This window comes from Toxorhynchites rutilus, chromosome 2, assembly GCF_029784135.1.
Source record: "Toxorhynchites rutilus septentrionalis strain SRP chromosome 2, ASM2978413v1, whole genome shotgun sequence".
Lineage (NCBI taxonomy): Eukaryota > Metazoa > Arthropoda > Insecta > Diptera > Culicidae > Toxorhynchites > Toxorhynchites rutilus.
Window position 1 is genome coordinate 79,605,442 of NC_073745.1, and position 25,587 is coordinate 79,631,028.

General features: G+C 39.7%; 1 protein-coding gene across 1 annotated transcript; it reads right to left on the bottom strand.

Moving 5' to 3' along the window:
- Nucleotides 1-19,832: 19,832 nt before the first annotated feature.
- Nucleotides 19,833-25,196, bottom strand: LOC129765864 (uncharacterized). The gene has a single exon (XM_055766301.1). It carries the CDS (start codon nt 25,194-25,196, stop codon nt 19,833-19,835), a length of 5,364 nt encoding a protein of 1,787 aa, XP_055622276.1.
- Between the last annotated feature and the right edge of the window lie 391 nt (nt 25,197-25,587).

A 25,587-nucleotide genomic window follows, 5' to 3' on the forward strand; every position in this document is an offset into this window, starting at 1 on the left:
GGATAGATATGTTCAACCAGATGACACTGCCGCTTTGGAGGTAATAATTGAAGGGATGTCAAAATGGGTCAAAACGATGTAATTAATTTTTCTATTCTGTTGCTGCGAGTTTAATGGTACACATTAATTGTTTTTACTCTTAATGTTATCAAATCTAACCAAAACATATCGAACATCTAGAGATATTTTTCCATGAAGGGCTTTGATGGGAAACTACACCTGCATCTTATCACACGGACTCAGTGGTTCAGTTTTTTTTCATTATGAATAGGGTTAGTTTGGCACAGCGTTTACAAATTATTCAGTTGTATTACGATAATGCGTCAATTACAAACACTCAGTTCCAATACGATAAGAATGTGATGATAATTTTATTCCATGCTCTTGGCCAGTGAATTACATGCTTAGATTTGATTTGTGAGTGATTGGGGATTTCTTATATTTAAGCTATTTCCTTTGGGACAAAAGTTGAAAATCTATATGAATAAATTTGCTACGATAAAAAAAATTGAATAATAATCACAATTGCAGTTAACTTTAGAAATAAATTTTCTCCAAAGAGTATAAAGTATGATTCTTCAATGAGATATTGGCCAATTAAATGAGGTGTCGTTGTAAGCGCGTAGTTCTAGTTGTGTTCATTGTATCGAGTCATACTATAGCTTGTTGGAAAGGTATTTTTGCGCGCTATAATACAGTGTTTTGTTTGGTTAAGTCGTTCGTGAGTTATAGTGTCGCAAATATGGAGCAAAATAAAGAGAAAATCCGACATTTTTTACAGTACTACTATGACAAAGGCAAAAATGCATCTCAAACTGCCAATAAAATTTGTGCAGTTTATGGACCCGATACAGTTTCCATTTCCACCGCACAACGATGGTTTCAACGTTTTTGTTCTGGTGTAGAGGTCGTCGAAGATGCGCCACGCTCCGGAAGGCCTGTCGTCGAAAATTGCGACAAAATCGCTGAATTAGCCGAGAAAGACCGGCATAGTAGCAGCCGTAGCATCGGCCAAGAGCTGGGGATAAGTCATCAAACCGTTATTAACCATTTGAAGAAGCTTTGATTCACAAAGAAACTCGATGTATGGGTGCCACACACGTTGACGCAAAAACACATCTTTGACCGTATCGACGCATGTGAATCGCTGCTGAATCGCAACAAAATCGACCCGTTTCTGAAGCGGATGGTGACTGGCGATGAAAAGTGGGTCACTTACGACAACGTGAAGCGCAAACGGTCGTGGTCGAAGCCCGCTGAAGCGGCTCAGACGGTGGCCAAGCCCTCATTAACGGCCAGGAAGGTTCTGCTGTGTGTTTGGTGGGATTGTCAAGGAATAATCTATTATGAGCTGCTTCCCTATGGCCAAACGCTCAATTCGGACCTGTACTGCCAACAACTGGACCGCTTGAAGGTAGCACTCATGAAGAAGAGGCCATCTTTGATGAACAGAGGCCGCATTGTCTTCCATCAGGACAACGCCAGGCCACACACTTCTTTGGTGACGCGCCAGAAGCTTCTTTTGCATCCGCCGTATAGTCCGGACCTTGCACCAAGTGACTACCACCTGTTTTTGTCCATGGCGAACGAGCTAGGTAGTCAGAAGTTAGCCACAAAAGAGGCCTGTGAAAATTGGCTATCCGAGTTTTTTGCCAATAAGGAAGCGAGCTTCTATAACAGGGGAATTATGAAGTTGGCATCTCGTTGGGAACAAGTCATCGAACAAAACGGCGCATATTTGACTTAAAACAGATGATTGTAACTAATTTTATGAACAAATGAAAATTAAAACAAAAAAACCGCACCGACTTTTTTGACAAACTAATATTTTCATTTCTGAAAATATAAGGTACACCGGGGCAAGTTTAAACGATTTTTTCGAAGTTCAACGTGAAAGTTATCTAAAAAAATGGGTGGGTTATATCTATGATATAACCGCAAGGTTCACGTGGGACTACCTTAGCTTAGGAATCATTTGTTTGTATTGATTTAATTTTTGATTGAATGAAACAATTTCCGAATTCAATTGAATTCAATATATTTTCTTTGTGAGTTAAAAGTTGTATAATGCCATGTAAGGTCAATTCATGCATTTGGATAGATTATGTTCTTCGTTACAAGTAAATTGATTGACAGTCCATTTACTTTTGGTATGATGACATCTTTGTTTTGAAGTCTTTGTTAGACAAACACATTTCAGTCGGAACAAAAATGCCCCCGATATGCATGTATTTGCAATTCCGAGTTCCCCAGACACCTTTGTTTAGAAGTCTGTAATAGGTAAACAACTTTCAACCGGAATATAAATGCCCCCGAATTGCATGTATTTGCAATGTCAATTTCCCCAGACACCTTGGTTCTGAAGTTTGTGTTGGGAAAACACATTTCAGTCGGAACAAAAATGCTCCCGACTTGCATGTATTTGCAATACCAATTTCCCCACGCTGCATGGATTCGAAGTCTGTGTTAGGGAAACACAATTCTGTCGGGATAAAAATGCACCCGGCTTACATGTATTTGTAATGCCAATATCCGCACGCTCCATGGATTTGAAGTCTGTGTTAGGGAAACAATTTTCAGTCGGAACAAGAATACTCCCGACTTTCATGTATTTGCAAAGTGGATTCCCCCAGGCATATTGATTTTGAAGTCCGTGTTAGGGAAAGACAGCTCCGTTGGAACAAAAATACCCCTACTTGCATGTATAGTTGCTAAGCGGATTCCCACAGGTACATTGATTTTGAAGTCTGTGTTCGAGAAACCGTAAATCGGGCCAATCAAAACGAGGCAGTTAGGACGTTTAGATAACGCTTGACATTTCACAGTTATTTAATTGTTTATCTAATGAAAAATAACATTTTATTGATTGCGATAGAAGCGTAGAAATATTCCGTATCAATTGATGCAAACATCTTTCCGACCCAGTAAGAAATGTTCGAGCTATAAGCATTCGGAATCTTTCATTTTTTCCTGCATGTTCTGTGTTTAGGTTTCCATTTTACCCCCCATATACTCCGGTTAGACGTAGTCCCACGTCAAAATCACTAAATCACTAAATTGAAATCTGTTTACAGCATATACAAGGTTAAATATTCAAATATTACGTAACGCACTCAGAAAGGGAGGAGAGGATGCCTTGTGGAAACTTGTTTAGAAATAAATCCAAATAAGTTTAAATATTTTGAATTTTTAAAAATTGAAATGAACACATAAAGCACCTACAGTGAATCCCAAAACTGAGTAATCACCTTGTGTTGCATTGTTATTTTCAAGTTTGTCGGGGTTAAAAAAATTAAATGTGACTCATACTCATCGTAAAATCGATCCATTTACTCAGTGATATGAAAAAAATGGTCGCATTTCTATTTTATATTTAAAATACAAACAAAAAATCTTCAATTACGACGTGCCAAAAGTGAGTGTACAGTTCAAGTTTTTTTCTTAAAAAGAAAATTTAAATCAGCTCAGAAATGTTAATAGATAACAAAACTCAATCCCCTAGTATTTGCTATGGCCCCTCCATAATCGTCGTTTTGAGTTCCGTTTTGTTCCCTGGATTTTTATTCTTCAGATTGTTCTTGATTTCCCACCATAGATACTCAATAGTGTTCAAGTCCGGTGATAGCAGAGGTGTTTTGAGATGATTGAAACATTATAGAGCATGCATTCTCGCACGATGAGCTCAGTTTGGTTCGGGTAATTATTCTGATGAAAGCAGTAATCACAAGAGAGACCCTATTTCTGAACGGGAGACTGCATGCTTCAGGAAGATCAATTAAGCTATCTTATCCATTGACGAATCGATAAACTCCATAGTTCCACTTCTAGAAGCCACCAATGTACCACTCATCAACTGACTGCCACCGCCGTGTTTTACAGTTTTTTTTCCAAGTTCCATTAGGGTGATCATGAAAGAACGGCTTTTTTTCTCTAACTTTTATATTTCAAAACCTATATCAAAATTGTCCTCGAACGACTTTTAGAGCTTATCAAGACAAATATTTTGCGATGCAGAACTTGCCAATAACTTAATCCTACTTATCAATGCTTTTTTACCCAAAAACTCATGATTTAAATTTTAATTGACTCAAATACAAAAAATAACATAGTGTTGGAAATCACCTATTATGCGAAGTGAATATGTTCTTTCAAATGCCGTCAACAAACATTTTTTATTTTTACCCCAGAAAGAATGACAGTAATGACAGTTTAATAAGCTCTAAAAGTGTTTTGAAGACAGTTTGCATTTAAAATTTGAAATACATAAATTAGAGCAAAAAAACATTTTTTTCATGGTGACCCTAACGCAACTTAGAAAAAAGCGCTATATCGGTTATTTCAAGAGATAGGAAAAAACTTGGTTCTACAAATTTGCTTTAAATAACTGGAACTAAAATATTTTCGAATCATTTTTACCTCTATTTGAAAAAATATAAGTAAAAAAAAAAATTTAAGTTAAACGGTTCAATTGTGATTAAACATAATAATGTACTAAAAGCTAGAAAATAATTAGGCAAGTAGTAGTTAGCAGTTATCACACCCCTTCTTCATTAGTCTAGGGCATTGATGAGACTAAAATAAAATCATTGCATTTTTCATAAATAATCGTATTCTATTAGTCAAGCTCTTTCATTTGATATCCATAATAATAGGGTTTTGAGAAAATATGTAGTCCGCCATTTTGTAGTGGCAGCCATCTTGGATTTGCATTTTTCATGAATAACGGTGTTCCACTAGTCAAGCCCTTTCAACTGATACCCATATTAACCCTTTCGTTACGAGCGTCATCTGTAGACGACATCCGCGCGACGAGCTGTGTGTACGAGCGTCGTCTTTAGACCACATGAAATTCATACTGCTCTTTGATCACACCAGCGCGATGTGCATACTTTTCGGCGCAGTGCTCCGTACAGGGGTAGCACTTTGGGGGAGCACACTGCCGTAATGAAAGGGTAAACGGGGTTTTGACATAATATGTAGTCCGCCATTTTGTAGTGGCAGCCATTTTGGATTTGCATTTTTCATATATAACCGTGTTCTACTAGTCAAGCCCTTTCATTTGATACCCATATTCATGAAGTTTTGAGAAAATATGTAGTCCGCCATTTTGTAGTGGATTTGCATTTTTCTGAAATAACCGTATTCTACTAGTCAAGTCCTTTCATTCGTTACCCATATTGATGGGGTTTTGGAAAACCCATATTGAAGAGTTTTTGAGAAAATATGTGATCCACCATTTTGTGAAATCCATCTAGGATTTTCAAGATCATAAAATACGCAGTTTTATAATGACTACAGGGATAAAGGTGTGTTTCAAATTTCAGATTAATCGGTCAAGGTGGTAAAATTTGTGTTAATGTGGGTCAGCGCTACAGACAAACATGTTACAAAAATACAAACAGATTACAGGGCGAGCTAAATAAAACCGTTTAAAAATGAAAGTTAGATTTCATCGAAAATTTTAGTAACCCTATTTTTGACAACATTAAAATTAGCGCTTTGTCATATGTAACAACTTTGTCGAAGACAGTTTTTTGTCTAAATGAAAACTGTTGAACTCTAGATGCTAATTTCCGCTTAAATGCATTTCCTGGACCATTGGACAGTGGGAACCAAATCCTCAACCTGGAGCACCGATCCTAGGATACAAAAAAAAATATAGCGCCCTCTAATCCAAGGGCATGAAACAACAAAAAACAAATACAATCAACATCTACAAAATCAAAATTCAAATTCTTGGCAGACGAAATTATTTCCAAAAAAGTAATTGGCTTTAATTTGATGTATCGATCATCAAGTGGTTCAAAAGTTATGATTTTTTCGAAAAAAAAAGTCATTTTTGGGGAAAAGACGAAAAAATGGAATTTCGGATCACCCTAAACTACCCTAATGAAAAAAATAAAAAATACGAGTCTAATGTTTTGTCACAAAGAAAAAAAATACCACTTTTTACGAAAATCTGAGATCCACTGTATCGGTTTAGCATGGAGTGGCTGTATAGTGATGGTGGTATGTTGCTTTAAAAATCTAGAAGACCGATCTGGCTGAAATTGGCATGTAAAAATGTGAAAATGAATTATCTAAATTGTTACGCAGCAGTTTTCAAAAATTCGAAAAATTGCCAATATGGCGGGCATTCGAATAAAAAATTGGCTGTTTTTTCAACAAATTGAAAAATTAAGATATCTAAAAACGGCAACGTTACTATTTAGATAATCTATTTTTTCATTTTTACATGCCAATTTCAGCCGATTGGTCCACTAGATTCTGAGAAAAACGTATCACCAGTTAGTGAGAGAATCCACACGCCCTGCTGCCACTAATGCTAATAATGCTAATAATAATCACTGTATTAGCATCCTAAAAATAAAAGATACATCTTCGCATATTCAACATTCGAAAAAAAAACAAGAAAATCCGTTATTTTTCGACTTTCCAGAGTAGAGTCCCCCCTTAATGCTTCCGTTCTTTTATATTGCTCTTATATTGCTATGGCATATATGGATGCTTCACCCTTCAAATCGATTAACTCCATTTTTTTTTGAATATTAAGAAATGTTAATATCAAAGCACTTGATTAGCTCCTAACAGTACATATTCAAAACAAATTTCTCTAATAATAAGTGTTAACAAAACTTAATGACAACATCTTTTTATCCATTGAATAATAAATAATTTATGTCAGAAGCTATAATGTAAGGGAAAAGGTTAAAATGAACAGGGTTGGAAAAACGAAAAACTGGAATTGATATACCTTATCACATGTTGTTGATGTTTCTTTTGTGGCTTTAACCCTAGGAAAAGTTGACACCCCAAACAAAACCAAACCTCAATGTGTGAAGCGTTGTGTTTCTTACTACGTTTTTGTAAATTCTAATTACTACTCTAGGTGAATAGGCCCAGATTATTTCAGGGCCTACAAAACAACGTATAAATTTAACCATTTAACATTATATGTACAGGTGTTTATTTTACCACCACCAGGTGATCATTTTAACCGCACACCAAAAAAATGTTTGATTTTCCAACTTTTTTTTTTTCTTTTAATGAAATATGCGCTACTTTTATTTTTTGTAATAAAAACCATTTGATATCTTAAACAACAATTAATTAAGCTATAATATTCTTCGAAGAACGGAGATCAGGAATAATTTTCTGTCGTCGCGATTGAAGTTCGGTAATGAGAGGTACGTTAAATAACGCAATATATCGTCAGTTCGATTAATTTTATAAGAATTTTGTCGGTTACCTTGGCAGATTTTCAAGAATAAATCTTTGCGATTGGAGTTCGATAATGAGTAGGCACAATAAATAAAAAAATACATTTTCGTCCGATTAAATTCAAAATAATATTCTCCGGTTTCTCGAGCATAATTTTCTGCCGTTGCGATTGGAGTTCGATGGAAAAAATCGCACGATAGATATCGAAATATATCGCCGATCCGATTCATTCCAAAGGAAGTTCCCCGGTTACCTTGTCAGGTTTCTCAAGAATTATTTTGCGCCATCGACGAATAATGCACGATAAATAACGAAATATAGGTTTCCTAAAGATAACTTTATGATTGGAGTTACAAATACGTGCGATAAATAATAGATGAATAATATATTCGGAATTTCATTCCGTCGAGTAGTCGATAGTTCGCGTTTAAATAATCACATCACTTACCAAAGTGAATCCTGATGCTTACCTTACCCCACTAACAACTATCCCTTCCATGATAAACGCTAGGGAACCACGCTATAGAGGCGATCCTTCTGGCCTTCGGGCGGCGAATAGCATACTAACATTCCTTCCCTTCCCCTGGTGACTGTAAGGACGTGACTGGCGTCGTTATTGACCGTTGAAAGCTCGAATCACCGAAAATTGCACAACGAAAATGAGTTGCTAGTCCCAAGCGTCATTCGGTGTGTTCGTTGTGCAATTTCGTTAGTTCAGGTCAATCACGGAGAGCAACTACGAATTGTACAGTCTACCCAAGCTCAAGCTCAAGCTCAGGCTCAATATTCTTCGAAGAACGGAGATTGTAGCGGTATGTGGAAGCAGTAAATGGACATATTCTTTAGGGTGTTCATTTTAACCGCTATTTATCATAATATCATAATAAAAATCTAGTTAACCCGTTGCACTATTTTTCCTCTCCAACGGAGACATCTGGAAAGTTGTTCGTTTAATTGCGTTATTCCTGTTAGACGAGAAGAGCTGTAATTTGCGTTGACGGCATTGGGCTTCGTTTTACGAATTGGGGGAGTGAGTTTGACAATATGGGTTTGCAGAAGGAAGGAATGAACCTCTAAAATAAAAATTATTTTTCCCAAATCAAATTAGTATTCTGAATTTTTTTAAACGCGATTTTTTGCGTGATTTTATTTTGCGCGTTTGCAGGTGTGGTTGTGACGAGCGCGTGCCGGTGATGTAGCAATTTTTTTACGCGATTCTCTCGAAATTATGCGATTTATATCTACGCGATTTTTTGTAAAGCGATTTTTTTTTTGCCCGCACGCATCAGTCGCGTGAAAAAAGAATTCAGTGTTCTCTATATAAATGAAAATCTCTTTTGCCTGCAAGTAGTGAAAAAATGTCATACAATAATTGTGTCTAAAGATAATATTCTACATTTATAGAAAATTGTTGAAATTAGGGTTAGGACAGCGTACTTCAATTAATTAAATAACTGCCTTCGGGCCGACTAATCTGATAGAGAATAATATGTTTTATACAAACTAATGTCGTATCCAGTTGTAGACACCGTACTGTTGTCATCGCGAATCGCTTACACGAAAGAAGTTCGAGAAAAATAATATTTAGATTAGTTGTATTCGAATTGCAGATACCTATGAATTTCAATTTTATTGTGAGTTGTTAAAAAAACCGTTATAACATTAAAACGGAAAATGTTAATAATAATTATTTGAGTAGGAAAAATAATGAATTGGATGATTCTTCAATACAAAATACTGGCAGTAATCTCGGCTCAAAAAAGGGTTTTGTATTTATTTGGACTCGTCATCTGATCATGGATTTTTTTTATTTCTCTATTAAAGAGATTTTCAGCCGATGGCTAGTTCATATCTGTACAGATCACAGAAATGAAAGAATCGCAGCGAAAAAATCTACTGAACGAAAAAGAAGCCGTAATCCTGGAAAATGGAACCGAAATGTCCAAAAACATCACAGAATAAATGGTGTAAGATACAGAAATAGAAGTGGACGTTTCATATCAGAAAAAAAAACATTTTCAAATTCGTATTAAAAAAATAATTAAAAGACGGAATTTATTTGGATGATAACAAATACTCCAAGTATAGTCCATCTTATACTTTCTATATGTCGTCAGATCAAATATGCATTTGCAATAATACATCCCACATCGTATTTTGGAATTCGTGATATGAAAAGAATTTTTAAAAAGATTATTTTATCATTTTTCAGAACATCTTGTTTTATGCAGTTAATCGATTTGGCAATTGAAGCATTCATATAATAAACACAAACTCGCCTGTCGCTTGAGTAAATGCTGTACCTGTATGGGGGAGGCTAGCACATTTTTTGTTTTTTTTTAACTCATTCAATGTTATAGATCAGGATGTCAAAAGATGTATCATACATGGATAATTTGGCAAACCTCTGATGATTTTAATACGTATCCCAGACTCCCCCCTGGGATAGCCATCCAAATTAACGATCCTCCGCGAAAGACCATTTATCTCCCCACGGGGAAAGTGAAAAACGAAATCAACACCCAATACAAAACATGTAATAACACAGTCCGCGTGGTAAAAAAAATAAACTCGCAACTCGGATTCGGTTCTCTCGCGATGCGCGACGCTGATGATGCTAATGCAAATGACGAAGGACTCTGCTACTCATTAATAAAATCAATAAGTAGAGCACAAGACATGAGCATTAACGCACAGCGCAATGTGGAAGGAAACGGAAGGAAAATGAGGAAAAAAAAATAAAACGATTCGTTCGTGTTAAATGAGAGGGGACGCAACAACTCTCCTGGTCTACGGACCATAAAGAACCGAAGGGACTACACAACCAATTCTCCAAGGAAGAAGCGAGAATGAGTCTACTGCTACTGCTGCTGCTGCTGTTACCGATGATGACGATGAATCTTTTCTTTCAAATATTTCTTCTCGACCGAGAAAAAAAACTAACTGTAGAAGAGGGTTTACTCGGATTTTTTTTTATTATTTTTAATTTAACACACATACACACGGAGGGCACCGGAGTAACGGAATAACTGAACGGAAATCCTAGACTTCTGCTCCGGCTAGGCACTCACACACGCACTCCGGGTCCGGGTCCACCAGGGTTTGGGTGAAAGTGTGTTTGGTGTGTATGCATACATACGGATGAGGAACTTTATTGCTTCATCTTTGTTTGACTTTGGAATTAATGACGCACATTTTAGGATTTTAATTTATTTTACTTTCCTCGGGTTTCTTTTTTTTTCTAGGAGTTCTTCCTTTTTTCGGTCGGTCGGTCGGTCGGCCCTAACATAAGACTGATGGTTATTGGGTGGGTGTGGGTGGTGGTTATGGGGGTGGGAGCGGGTCGGTCGGATCGTATGCGTGTGACTCCCCGGGTGATGATGACGACAGGGAGCGGAGGGTGAGAAAATCGAACTCAAGATGACGTTCTTGTGATGGCCCCCTCGCGTTTCTGATGCCTCGGGTTTGAGTTCACTTCAATGAGTTGGGTCGCGAGGATGCTAATGAATATGAGTTTGGGGAAGTTACGGTCCGGAAATAATGTCCGACGGGACCGAGGAAGGGAAGAAAGTGAAGGTGTGGGTTGTTTGTTGGAGGCAGCGGTGTGTTGGCGAAGAAGTTACGAAGGTGGTTCATCGTCTAGAGAAGTAGAGAAGTGAAGCTTCGATGAGCGCGTGTGATCGATTTTTAGCTGGTTCTGTTTTTTTTCCTTTGGTGGAGTGTGGAGGGGGAAATTTGCTTTTCTTTCCAGCGAATGCCATGCAGACCGCTAGCTTTGAATGGAACATAAATTAGCTATATGACATCGAGAGTCGAGTGACATTTAAGAATTTTTGGACCGGGGGAATGTATCGTTACTGTTGATGATGTTGAAGAAGTATTGATTGAAATTGTGAATCAATACCTTTAAAATAATGACAGAATTCCCAACACTCCTTCAGGGTTCTGTCGGAGAAATAATCATTGTCAGTTCATGTGTATCCTTTTGACAGTTTATCGCTGAAGCGATAACGCAATTTCATATTCTGCAGCAATCATGGAAAAATGTGAGAATGCTCCACAACTTTTTCGGAAGATGCCATTTAAAAGAAAATCTAATAAAGACAAAACATCACACTCCTGATCATGCAGATTCGCCTGTAATGAATCGGGTAAAGATTCTATGAACTGGTGAGTCCAAGCTTGAGATTTCCAACATCAAAAGGTGACGCCAACTGACGAGAGGAACTATTTTTTGCTCTTGATAGAATTTGGGAAGATATTGAACCTTGTGGAGAGTAGCTTGAGCTTGGGTAGACTGCACAATTCGTAGTTGCTCTCCGTGATTGACCTGAACCAACCAAATTGCACAAAGAACACACAGAATGACGCTTGGGACTAGCAAATCATTATCGTTGTGCAATTTTCGGTGATTCGAGCTTTAAAAGCTCAATAACGATGCCGGCCACGTCCTTACAGTCACCAGGGGAAGGGAAGGAATGTTAATATGATATTCGCCGCCCGAAGGCCAGAAGCGTCAGGATTCACTGTGGTAAGTGGTGTGATTCAAAAAACGTGAACTCTCAACTATTCGGCGAAATGAGATTTGAAGAAAATGTACATTCTTATCGGACCGGTCATGCATTTCGTTATTCGTCGTGTGTAGTACATATATATTTTTCCTGACCTTAGAAGGTCGTAAAAAACACCTTTAAAAACTCTAGATCTATATATTTTTATTCAATCGTCTGGTCTTGGTCTCCAAGGGTAATTTTTCCAACCTGAGAAGGTTGCTAAGAAACCCTTTTAGTATTTCTCTAATCGACGCTATATTCTTAACCTGAGAAGATCAACAAAGAAATTCTTTTTAAATTCGCTGAAACTGACTATGCATTTCGATGTTCGTCACTTGTATTATCTTCAAAATATTATTCAATCGATGTTGAACCAGTCAACAGCAGGCCTTGGAAAAGAGCTGACGTTTTTTCCACCAGCTCTGCTATTTCGTCCGAATCAAACGTGCTTCGAGACAATTGAAGAGTTTCAATATTGTGTTAAATCTATTGTTCTATTGAGTTAAATAGTCAATTGGACAGTACAGTGTATTGTTCAAGAAACGATTTTCCAAACAATGGAACCGAATAGAGAAAACACCATCAAGCTTCGCTTTGGATCTCAAACACGGAACCCTACTAATGAGGAGGTTTTTACGTTCTTTAAGGAACAGGGATGGGTTTGCGATGACCTGAGTGCAATGTATCGAGAAGACTACAGCCTATTTGTCCGGTTTCAATCGAATGAGATTATGCAAAAAGCGCTTCGTAGACTAGAAACTAGTGTGGAATTCCGATATGCGAATGGAAATCGCGTACATTTATCTGTGGCGCCTGCGAATGGTACTTTCCGCTACGTACGGATCTTCGGGTTGCCTCCAGAGGTGAAGGACGAGCAGATCGCCGTTATTCTGGCAAAGTATGGAAATGTCTGCCAACTAGTGCTAGAACGGTACTCAGCGGAATCTGCTTTCCCGATTTGGAATGGAGTTCGAGGTGCTCATATGGAAATTGTTTCGGAAATTCCGGCGCAACTTCTTATCCAGCATATCAGAGCAAGGATTTTTCATGATGGTATGCAAAGCAAATGCTTTGCTTGTGGAGCTCTGGACCATTTCAAGGCAAATTGCACGAAGCGGCAGAGTGTTAATACACGTCTGCAGCTCAATCCTAACCTGGAAACAGCTTCTGGCGTCGGCGAAGGAAGTCATAAGGAATATGGATCTTTTGCAAGTGTGGTTCTGGGCGGTCGCACAACTCAACCACCGTTGAAATCTGGTATGGCACTGCTGGGGAAGCAGGATAGAGTTGGACAATCTACAAAGATCAGTGGAAAAGATGAATCGGTTGATCAAGACAAGGCGGAAAACGTTTCGAATAGCCAAGAAGATGAAGAGAATGCGGCTATGCAGATTGAGATCAGCAGCAGAAAGCGGGGACGCAAGTACCAACGGGAGGATTCTAACTCGTCCGAATCTGATGTAGTATCCAGGAAACAAATCATCGTACCACCTACGGAGAGTAGTCTACTTCTTGCTCAAGCTCGACGGTCAAGGTCATTGAATTCGAGAAACAAATCCGGTGAGAAAAGTGCAAAATAATCAGATCGAACACTATCGAAATGAACTCTATTTGCTCAGTCGCAACGGTTAATCTTAACAGCACTAACATATTAGTGAAAGAAATCTTTTAAAAGAATTCATTATTGAACACAATATTGATATTGTGTTCCTACAGGAGGTTAGCTATCAAGATTTTTCCTTCATAACATCACACAATGCGTTAGTTAACATAAGTGCGGACAGAAAAGGAACAGCAGTGTTGCTTAAAAAAACATTTATTTCTTCTAATTTCTTACTAGATCCAACGGGAAGAATTGTGTCAGTTGTGATTAATGAAGTTAATTTCATTAACATTTATGCTCATTCAGGGAACGATGTAGGAAGGGAGCGGGATAGGTTGTTTACAGAAAACCTAGCTGTTCATTTGAACAAACCTGGAACCACCTTTACGATGCTAGGAGGGGACTTCAATTGTATTTTGGAGGAGAATGATTCAAAAGGATTGCAAAAATTTTTTTCAAATGGTCTCAAGAATCTGGTTGAACTGCTTTCATTGAAGGATGTTGCAAAAGCTATGAAAGTGCATAGATTCACTTTCCACAGGAATCAATCAGCTTCGCGATTAGATCGGTTTTATATTTCGAAAGATTTTTTATCCCACGTATCTGGCTGCAAAACCTTACCATTGAGTTTTTCGGATCATCACTGTGTGTTATTAAAAATAAATATAAAGAAAGAGCATATGATGTTTCGTGGTAGGGGTTACTGGAAGGTAAATCCAAGCTTACTAGCGGTTTCTGAAATCAAGGATAGGTTCAAAGTTCAATACAACACGTTACAAGGAAAGCCCATGCACCAGACAGATCTGAGTGCGTGGTGGAACTATTGCTTCAAATCAAAGGTAAAAAGTTTTTACAAATCTGAGAGTTGGCATTTGAATCAATCCAAAGAGCTTCGAAAGCATTTTTTTCGAATAAATTATTTAAATATTTTGACAAGCAAACTCATGGAGAGGATGTCCAAGATGAAATAATAATAACTAAATCTAAATTAATGGATATTGAGCAAAATCGTCTGAAAAATTTGGGTGCAAAAATATCATCGAACTCGATCGCAGAAGGTGAAAAAATAACAATTTTCCAACTATCGAACGCGATTCATCGGGGAAATGTTTTTGGCTTGAAAATAAAACAAGAGGGAGCGTTAATAACAGATAGTACACATTTAGGATCCATAGTACATGATCATTTTTCGAAACTGTACCAAGCCACACCAGAAAACTCCGATCTCGAAAGATATGAGAACCCACTAAATTCAATAACCAGATCACTAGCAACAGAAGACAGTATACATCTCGTGCAGGAAATTTCCGAAGACGAACTTTGGAAAACACTCAAAATGTGTAACAAGAAAAAATCGCCGGGTCCAGATGGGTTAACCTATGAATTTTATCTTGAATATTTTGATTTATTGAAATCTGATTTAAAACAGTTGTTTAATTCATACCTGAGTGGACAGTGTATCCCTCCTAAGGAATTTACGAATGGTATTATCACCCTAATTCCAAAAAAAGGTGATCTTACAGATTTAGACAATTACCGGCCAATCAGTTTATTAAACACTGATTATAAACTGTTTACCAAAATTACTTGTAACAGAATTCAAAATTATATTGAAAAGATAGTTGGATCGGGACAAAGTGCATGTGTTCCTGGACGGTCTTGTGTAGATAATGTGAAAGATGTGCGTAGGATTATGACAAAAGCTACAGAAAGTAAGCGATTCAAGGGTCTCCTGCTGAGCCTTGATCTAGAAAAAGGTTTCGATAAAGTAGATCATCGATTTCTTTGGAATTTGATGGAGAAATTCGGTTTTCCATGTCAACTGATTCAGTGTATCCAACGATTGTACAGTAAAGCTATATCTAAAATTCTATATAACGGATTTTTAACAAAGGAAATTCAGATTAACTCTTCTGTCAGACAAGGGTGCCCGCTAAGCATGATACTTTTTATTTTGTATGTGTAACCATTGATTCTAAGCATTGACCAAAGCGTCCTCGGGGTCCTTGTTTATGACAAGTTCCTAAGAGTGATTGCATTCGCAGACGATGTGAATGTGTTTCTCCGAAACTCCGAAGAGCTTGATAAGGTTTTGAATATCATCGCTTCCTTCTCCAAGTTTTCGAAAATCAGTGCAAATTTTAAAAAATCGCGATTCATACGCTTAAATAACTGCAACGGTGGTCCATTTCAAGTAGCCGAAACTGAAAGTTTGAACATACTAGGAGTTACCTTCAAAATTACATGGAATGATACTGTTGATTTGAACTACGAAAAGTTGATCAAGGACATAAAACACAGATTATGGTTGGTTTCTTTCCGCAGTATGTGTTTAATTGAAAAAGTGTGGTATGCAAATACCTTTATATTATCAAAGCTATGGTATATAGCTCAGCTTTTCTCAGCCAAAAATTTGCACTTTGCGAAAATGAAGTCTTCATAATTGGAAATTTCATAATTGGAAATTTCATTTGGAAAAATTGCATTTTTCGAGTGGACAGAAGACAGTTATATCTCGATATCGATAACGGTGGAGTCGGTCTAATTGACCCTACTGAAAAATGTAAAGCGCTATTTATTTGGAATATTGTTAAAGATAACCGAATGCATGACAATACCATCGGCGAAAAATATTTACTGAATTTCAAATATTTAGCTAAACTATCACGAAATGGAAAGGAGTGGATTCAAAAATCGATTCAATTGAATAATGGAGTAGATTCTGTTAAGCAACTTTATCGTTCATTAATTCACCAGCAGGGCTTTGTTCCACTTGTAAAAATTAATTTTCCCGAAGTAAGTTGGACTGCTCATTGGAAAATTCTAAGCTATTCTTATTTATTAACAGAAGATAGGTCAGCACTGTTTCTGCTGTTTAACGACCTATTTGCAAATCGACAAAAATCGAAACAATATAGAATAAAGGATGCGGAGAGTGATATTTGCGTACGATGTGGAAACAATATGCAAGATAGCAATGATCATAGAATTCATCATTGCATTTCTTCAAAAGAGGTGAGAGAATGGGTAACAAAAATTGTAAGAACAAGATTTAAATCGCAATTCGAAAAATTAGAAGATTTTTTGACATGGGAAGTTGATTGTAGAAGTCCCCTCTGCTTGAGGAGGCGATCTGGCGTAGTGGTAACATCCATGCCTCTCACGCTGAAGGTCACGAGTTCAAATCTCACTCCCGACATTCTTCCAAAAATGGAAGTAAAAGTGACGAACCAGCCAAATGAGTTGAAAATCACTATAATACAGATATAAAAAAAAAGTCCCCTCTGCAAAGCAGCATCGTGGTTGGTTATCCATTGTATTGCTTTCTGTGTACAGCGGCACCCAAATGCTAGTTTGTTCGTTTTTCAAAGAGGAATTCGTGAATTTAGGTGGAATCAAAAAGATCAAGTGAAAAAGAATTCTGGAAGTTTCCTTAATATATGTTAAAATAACAAAAATGAAATGAGCAAGAAATTAGAAAAATCTGTAAAAACAAAAGATCAAATGAAAAAAAAAAAGATGTAAAAAAGTATAAAAATCAATGTGTGAAACGTAATAATTCTACAACTATGTGTGCAAGAATTGTATGAGTGAAAGAATGAATGGAAGTGTAGATGGGAATATGAGTGGATTAGGTTTAAGTCCCGAGTAACCGCGGGTAAACGGTATTAATCTTAAGTTAGTTTTAAGTGTTTTGGGTTTTGGAAGTTTTCATAATATCTGTAAAAATTACAAAAATGAAGACAAGAAAAGAGGTAACTCTGCAAAAAGTAAAAAAAGAAGATGCCAAACCAAAAAGAAAATGTTATAATACAAAATGAGTGAAACGCAATAATCATGTGAAAATGTGTAGGCGGATTGTATGAATGAAAAAATGATTGGAATTGTAAATGGAATTTGAGTGGATTAGGTTTAAGTCCCGAATAACCGCGGGTAAACGGTATTAATCTTAGGTCTGTAAAAATTACAAAAATGAAGACAAGAAATGAGATAACTCTGTAAAAATGAAGAAAAAACGAAGATGTCAAACCAAAAGAAAATGTTATAATACAAAATGCGTGAAACGCAATAATTATGTAAATATGTGTGGGTGGATTGTATGAATGGGAAAATGAGTGGAAGTGTGAATGGGAATTTGAATGGATTAGGTTAAGTCCCGAGTAACCGCGGGTAAACGGTATAAATTTTAAGTTAGTTTTAGTCAGTCAAGCGCACGGAAAATGTTGTTAAATTGTTAATGTAATAATAATAATACAAAAAAAAACCTTGTGGAGAGTAGCCTACAAAAAGTACTGAGAACAGAAGGAGTACACATTGATTACCGATTACTGATTACGGCCGACAAAAATGGTAAGTTCTATACTTATGTTCAACTATTGTCCTTTTTTTCTTTTTTCTTTAGATAAAAAAAAGTCCAAAAACATGGAAACAATTAATGTTTGTTTCGGAAAATAATGTTGACTATCTAGAAACTATCCATCCGTGCCTTCAAAACAGTGCAAATATACTGAATTCGACTTATCGAAAAATTATCAAAGGAAAAGAGGACGAATTCCGATCTACAACATAGTTATATATTACACCCATAGTAGAATAGCCATTGATTATCTAAGGAGCAAAAAGTTAAGAATTCAACCTCTTATGATGTCCATTTGGGCCGAGAACAGATATACATAAAAATTATATTCATTCATTGACGTGTAAAAGAGGTTATCATAGTGCACGCTACGTAGGTATCAATTTAACATTGTTGCGGTATTTAGAGGTTCAAAACGCCAAAAGGGGTTGTTTGATCGATATATAGTGCCTTTACCAAAGTTATTGATTATTATTTTTCGATCATGGAAAAAGTACACACTGCAAAAAAACTGTTTTTTGACCGAAAAAAAAAAGTTTAAAGATGGAATATCTCAAAAACTACATCTTTTAAAAATCTAAACTGGAGCAACACTAGAATCAAAACATATGATTTAAATAGGAATACATTAAGTCGATTCAATTCTGGTTTAAATTAAACCAGAATTGAATTGACTTAAACTATAACCCCAAATTCCTTTGCTCGAATCGTAACTTTATTTCTTTCTTTCTTGTTCTCTTGATTTTAATCGACTCTTGAACAAGGACAATCAGGAAATAAGAAACAACTCTCACAGAGTCTTGGAAAAAATCATTCAAAAATCTACTTTCAGCTTTGAAAAAAGCTGTTGGCTGGTTCAAATTTCAGAAACTCGATTCAGTTAGTATAAAATAGAATATTCAATTTTTGAAGGAAATCAAAGTTTAAGTTAATATTAAAATGCAAACAGAATATTTAGAATATTATACAGCGCATACATTAAACATTTCTTTTCAATCGAATCCTGTATATAAACGAGTCAAAACAAATATTTTTTTATTTGTTATTATGCATATATTTTTTGTTTATTGAAAATAAAAGAAGAATTTAATTTTTGATTCATCCCCTTAAAGTCAGAGAACACCTTTCTCACATGAAAAAAATATTTTTTTCCAGAATCTCTCAGGAGGTCATAGATGATCAAATTTGATGGAAAAAAAAATTCTACGCATATGTTCGAATTTCAACAATGACACAGTTATAGAACTTTTTTTTTGTTTCGGACTCTGTTGCCTCAAACTGACTCTACACTAAAAAGTACGCTACGCAAGCCAATTCTGTTGCTTTCATTTCAAAGATAAGAAAATTTAGTACAGGATATAGTAGTGGAACATCAAAATTAGTGTATTTATATAACATTCTCGAGGTGAAAATTTTAAAAGTTTTTAATGCGTAATTATTAAATTTATCATGATAAACTTGATTGTTTCTATAAATGAAATTAAAGTTCTCAAATCACTCTACGATTTGTTCATTAACGCTCAAATTGTATCTTTCTTAATGTTGCTGTAATATCGATATATACAATTCCTGGTGAAAATTCAAGCAAAATTTTCAAAAATCGCGATATTTACCCCACTGTACTTACAATAGCCACTCGAATTTCACCTTAATGTTCAAAAGTTACCGTACCTTCCTACGTTGTGTTGTCCTTTTTTGTTTTTCTCCGATAACTTCACTTTCTTTCTAATTCACTTTCAACTTTACTTTCTCCTCTATCCTCAATTTTCGCTTTCTTCACTATCAATAAAAACGTCCTGTCCGATTGAATGTTTTGTGTGAACTCTCTGTCAATTTATTACAATATGTAAATATAAATCAGCGGCGAAAATGCAGAGTTGCCAGATACGCTGATTTTTTATCCCTGAAATCGGGCGAAATTATTTTGCTGCATGGGCATACAAACGCTTTGCATAGTGGGTCATCAACATACCCGCCGCCTTGAAGTAATTCAACAAAATGTAAACAATGCAAACTAATCTAACTGGTAAGTACTACTGCTAACAAATTCATTTTTTTTTATATTCTAACTAATATTTTCTATGTATTTCAGGTGATTTCAGGCTTCTATGGCGAATCTTTCCTCGGACGATGCAGATGCGACCGGCAGCAGGCAAATTTTTGTGATTGGACGGGTAACTATTCCTCGCTGAGTTCGTAGTGTAACAACTCGAGTAATGTCATCCATTCCAGGGCGCAGTGAAACGATTCTGGCTAATGGCCAACGAACCGGAGGCAGATGCTCATCAACGATGACTACCATTCTTCCGGGCTGGATATTGTTGTTACGGGCAGCCAGCTTCGTGTCCTTCTGAAGCTCCTGCAGGTATTCTTTTCTCCAGTGGACCCAAAACTGCTGAACGTGCAGCTGCAGCGTCTCGTAATGGTCCAAGCGATTCGCCGGGATATGCAGCAGCTCTGGGTCGGGCAAGGCGCACATCGAAGTGCCGATGAGGAAGTGAGCCGGCGTGAGAGCAGCCAAATCATTCGGGTCGTCGGACAGCGGCAGCAGCGGTCTGGAATTCATCGCAGCTTCAATTTGGCAGAGAACGGTGCACATTTCCTCATATGATAATCGTGTTGGTCCTAATTGACGCAATAAATGTTTCTTTGCCACTTTTACGGCCGCTTCCCACAGGCCTCCGAAGTGGGGGGCCTTGGGCGGTGTGAAGTGCCAAGTTATGCCCTCTTCGGCACATATAACTGCTAGTTTCTCTCTCTCATGTTGATTCCGAAGCATGAGAAACAATTCAGCGAGCTCTCTTTTTGCACCTTCGAAATTCTTGCCGTTATCCGAATGCAGGTGCGTGGGTGTTCCATGATGGGAAATGAATCGGCGTAGTGCGGCGAGGAATCCTTTAGTCGAAAGATCGCCGACTAGCTCGAGGTGGACAGCTTTTGTCACGAAGCAGACGAACAGGCACAGGTAAGCTTTTGCAGGTGCGGCTTTCTTATGGACCGGCTTCATGTAGAGCGGCCCGGCGTAATCGACACCCGTGACGGAAAATGGGCGACTCGGTGTGACTCGCGAGGTAGGTAGCTGGCCGATTTGTTGCTGGCAGGGTTGCGGGTTTTGACGAACGCAACGGAAGCAGTTACGTGTAGTGGAACGAACTAGTTGACGGCCGTGTAACGGCCAGAATTCTTCGCGGATGACGCTTAGCAGAAGACGCCCGTCGCCATGAAGAAGCTTAAGGTGATAGTGCTCAGCGATTAATTTAGGGAAAGGATGATTGCTTGGGAGGAGGGCAGGGTGCTTTGATTGGTAGGGCAACTGCGAAAGGTTTAACCGACCACCGACTCTCATTACACCCTCTGGATCAATGAAGGGATTCATTTGGCGAATGTGGGAGCGTTTTGGCAGGGGTTTTCCTGCTTTCAAGTCCTTCATTTCCTCTCGGAAGGCATCTCTCTGGGCTAGGCGAAGCAGCAGCGTTTTGGCTTGGGTAAGATATTCGACGGTAAGTATTTGCGACACAGGCTCTGTAGTGGGGATTGATTGGGTTCTAGCTTTGATACGTGCATTTTTGATGAAGCGTAAGCAAATGGCAGTGCAGTTCAACAGGCGTCTGTACGAACTCCAACGGAGGAACAAGAAGTTACACGTTGATGGTGTTTGAACGATAGCGACTAATTGCTTAATCTCCAAAACCTCGTCGGCGACTTCTGACGGCTTCGAAATTGGCCAGTGTTCAGATGAACTCGACAACCATGCAGGTCCACGCTTCCACAGGTCGCTACAAAGGAAATCTTCGACCGAGAGACCCCGGGACACCAGATCAGCGGGATTCTCAACTCCAGAAATGTGATTCCATCGGCATCCATGCGTGTAGTGTTGCACCTCGGACACGCGGTTAGCGACGAAAGTTTTCCATACGTTGGGTGGAGACTGGAGCCACTGCAGGGTTACGGATGAGTCTGACCAGAAGTATGCTGCGGAAATGCTGACGTCGATGGCTTGCTTGATGCGGTGGTACAGATGTGCTGCGAGAACGGCTGCACAAAGCTCTAAGCGTGCGATGGATAGGCGTTTGAGCGGTGCGACCCTGGACTTCGAGGCAAGCAGAATTATTTTCACTTCTCCCTGGTCGTTTTTGCAACGAGCATACGTACACGCTCCGTAAGCGTCTTGAGAGGCATCCGCGAAAGTGTGCAGCTCCACGCGCGAATCTGGTAGGAATGCGCAGCGTTCAACTCGGTAGGACGAGATAAGTGGAAGCTCACTGCTGAAACTCTCCCACTTCCTACGCACGGTATCTGGGACCGGTTCGTCCCAGTCGCAGGAAAGCAGCCACAACTCCTGCATGAGGATTTTAGCGCGTACAACCACAGGTGCTATCAACCCAAGAGGATCGAATAGCTTAGCGATGTCAGAGAGTATCGTACGTTTCGTGGGCGGCGCTTCTCGTGGTTGCACCATTGAATCGAAGCGAAGAAAATCGTTCTCTGGCTCCCAGCCGATTCCCAGTGCCTTGGTTGTTTCGTTGGGAGTGAAGCTCAATGTAGATTGAGTCCCGATATGGTCTTCGTCCAGGCCTTGCAGAACTTCGAAACGGTTAGATGTCCACTTGCGCAGTTCGAGTCCACCCTTTTGCATTAGATCCGACAGCTCTTCTCGGAGTCGGATTACCTCTGCTGTGGAGCTGGCCCCACCGATGAAATCGTCGATGTAGAAATTCTTCCTTAATGCTGGACCAGCGAGAGAGTAGGCGTCGCCTTCATCAGCGGCCAATTGCTGAAGAGCGCGAGTCGCCAGGAATGACGATGGAGTAAGTCCGTATGTCACGGTCAGTAGCTCGTAGGTTTGGACAGGTGTGTCCGTAGAAAAACGCCACAGGATGCGTTGCAGGGGAGTATCGTCAGGGTGTACCAGGACCTGCCTATACATCTTCGCGATGTCTCCGACGAGGGCAACCTGGTAGGTACGAAACCGTAAAACAATGGACAGCAAGTCGTCTTGAACGACCGGTCCCACACAGAGCGCTTCATTGAGGGAATAACCAGTGGACGTTTTAGCAGAGCCGTCGAAGACCACCCGAAGTTTCGTCGTCGTGCTTGACTCCTTCAGAACCGGATGATGTGGTAAATAATAAGCAGCGCCGGTAACTTTGCTGCCCGGCTCGACCAGCCGCATATGGCCGAGGGACAGGTAATCCTGTAGGAACTTGTGATACTCCTCCTTGAGCGTTGAGTTCCTTTCCAGTCTGCGCTCAAGCATTTCGCACCGACGAAGAGCGCTGGCTCTGGATTCTCCCATCATGGCGTCGAAATCTGGCTTTCGAGGCAGTCGGACCATGTAGCGTCCCTCAGCTGTCCGTGCCACCGTCGATTGGAACAAAGATTCGCAGTGACGTTCCTCGACCGAATAGTTATCACTCATCTGCAAGTCTTCGATCTTCCAAAAGCGCTCGATGCTGTCCTCCAACGAAATCATGGATACAGTTACGGTGTTGTAGGAACTGACAGTGGAAGTGGACGGTTGCGTAAGCTGTTGTAGTGAAGCGGAACCTGTTACGACCCATCCAAACACGCTCTTCATTAGATGTGGGAGCTGCTCACCGAGCTGAATGCGAGCTGCACTGGGGAAGAACGAATGGTAATGTTTCGCCCCCAGAACCATGTCAATGCGTTGCCTCATGTTGAACGCAGGATCGGCCAGGGGAAGTTCGTCGGGAATCTGCCAGTCCGCGATGGTAATATCCTGCGCCGGAAGGTCTGCAGTGACCTTGTCTATCACTAGAAAGCTGATCCCTAAATCGAAATTGCCGCCTCGCGACTTGACTTGGGCCACGATAGAGTTGCGCACCGTTTGCTGAAGCTGACCGGCCCCATGGATAGTCACGTTCACGTTGCTTCTTCTTAGTCGTAGCAGGCGTGCCAGCCGCTCAGTGATTAGGTTGGGCTGCGATGCGCTGTCGAGAAGAGCACGTGCTAGATGATCCTGCCCAAAAGCATCGACAATCTTCACCAGTACCGTCTGAAGAAAAACGTTTTCCCGCGGCTGCTGCACTGGAGCACTCACCTCACAATCAAGGATGTTTTCGGTGGCTGCAACCGTCGATTGCACACTAGGCTTGCCCACCAAGGGCGGAGCATTCTGCACTACAACTGGGGTACTGGAGAAATGAGTCTCGGGAGCGGACCTCTGAGAACCCTCGTACGACGCAGAATGGAGGAAAGAATGGTGTCGCATATTGCAATGCCTACAATTGAAATTTGAAGTACAATCCTTCGCCATGTGATCACCCTTCAAGCAGTTGTTACACAGTCGCTTCTTGAACACCAGTTGCCGTCGCTGAGCAACTGAAAAACCGTTGAATTTCTGACACCGGGTGATGAAATGCTCCTGGCCGCACGCAGGGCACTTACTGCCAGAATTAGTAGTGGCAGCGTTCGAAGAAAGACGAAACTGAGTTGACCTTTTCAAGTTACTGTTCGCCGAATTCCCATAGCAAGGAGACGCATGGTTATTGACGGAAATTGATTCCAAAACACGCATCCGACGTTGGAGAAAATCGATGAGACACGAATAGTTCGGATCGTCCACGGTGGAGGCATGGTCCTCCCACGCTTTGAGCGTGTCATCGTGTAGACGTGTGCACAGTAGGTGCTCAAGAATGCTGCTCCACTGCGCCGTCGGTTCGCCCATCTGCTGCAGAGTCTTCACATGACGTTCAAACTCGTCCACCAACGCGTGGAGTGTCACTGCGGTTTCCTTCTTCATTGGATGAACGTCGAAAAGAGCCTGTAAGTGTCGCTTTTTTAAGAGATAATCGTTCGCATAACGTCCCACCAGAGCATCCCAAGCCAAATTATAATTCGCTGCGCTAATCGCAATCGATTCAATTAGCTGGGCAGCCTCCCCTTTCAAAGCTGCTTTCAGATAGTGGAACTTCTGAATCGCTGGCACATCGGTGTTCGAATGAATCAGAGCTAAGAACGTATCATGGAAACCCAACCATTGCATATAGTCCCCGTCGAATTCAGGAAGAGAAATAGTCGGCAGTTTCAAACCAGAGAGAGCGGAAGTAGGGTGTACAGTTTGAAGGATTTGAGAGTCAATAGGAATAACAGGAAGTTTGGATGTTAATTCTGCTTTTATTATTAGCAATCGTTCTTCAAAGCTGGCACGTGCTTCTTCATGCAATTCCATACCTTCTTCGCTCTCCTCAGCACACTCCAATTCCGTCTGCACCTCCTCTAAGCTCTTCCAAACGTTCTCGATGTGGTCCAGCCGCACCTGCACCTTCGTCGCGTCCCTCACAGCATCGTAGTCCGCCAAAAATGCCTCGGCCCGACCCAGTGCTGCAAGTAGTGTGGTCCTCCGTGTCAGTAGTACTCGGTGCGTACGGCTATTCTGTCCGGTAGCACCACTAGAGACACCAGCAGGCGCGTTGACCCTCGATGAGTCCGTTTCCGCCATCACGCAGAAAGGAATGGTATAACTGGAGCGATAACGTCAGGGATTGGTCGATTCTGTCAAAAAAAAAGACCACGGTAGACCCGGACACTGGAGAAATAATCACTTGGAAAGGTACTCACCTATTCCAAGGCTAAGCGTGCCTTGAAAAAATCAAAAAATACTCGAAGCTCGACCTGAGCTGCACAAAAAACGTCCGATGCGTTTCAGTTGGCGACCGCAAACAGCGGAAAAAGCGTAAAAAATCGATGAAATTGCTTGAAAGATCCACTGGACTGCGTGGCGATGTCCAAAAACAGTCACGCGACGTTCACAATGGCGCAGAATGGCCGATTGTATCGCCTGAATGCCTCAATAGTTCCTCTGGGCTGAATAGGAACAACTCCTTATTGTG

Bases quoted from the DNA above. Each gene is read 5' to 3' on its own strand.
- LOC129765864 (XM_055766301.1), bottom strand. From the start codon at position 25,196: ATGGCGGAAACGGACTCATCGAGGGTCAACGCGCCTGCTGGTGTCTCT.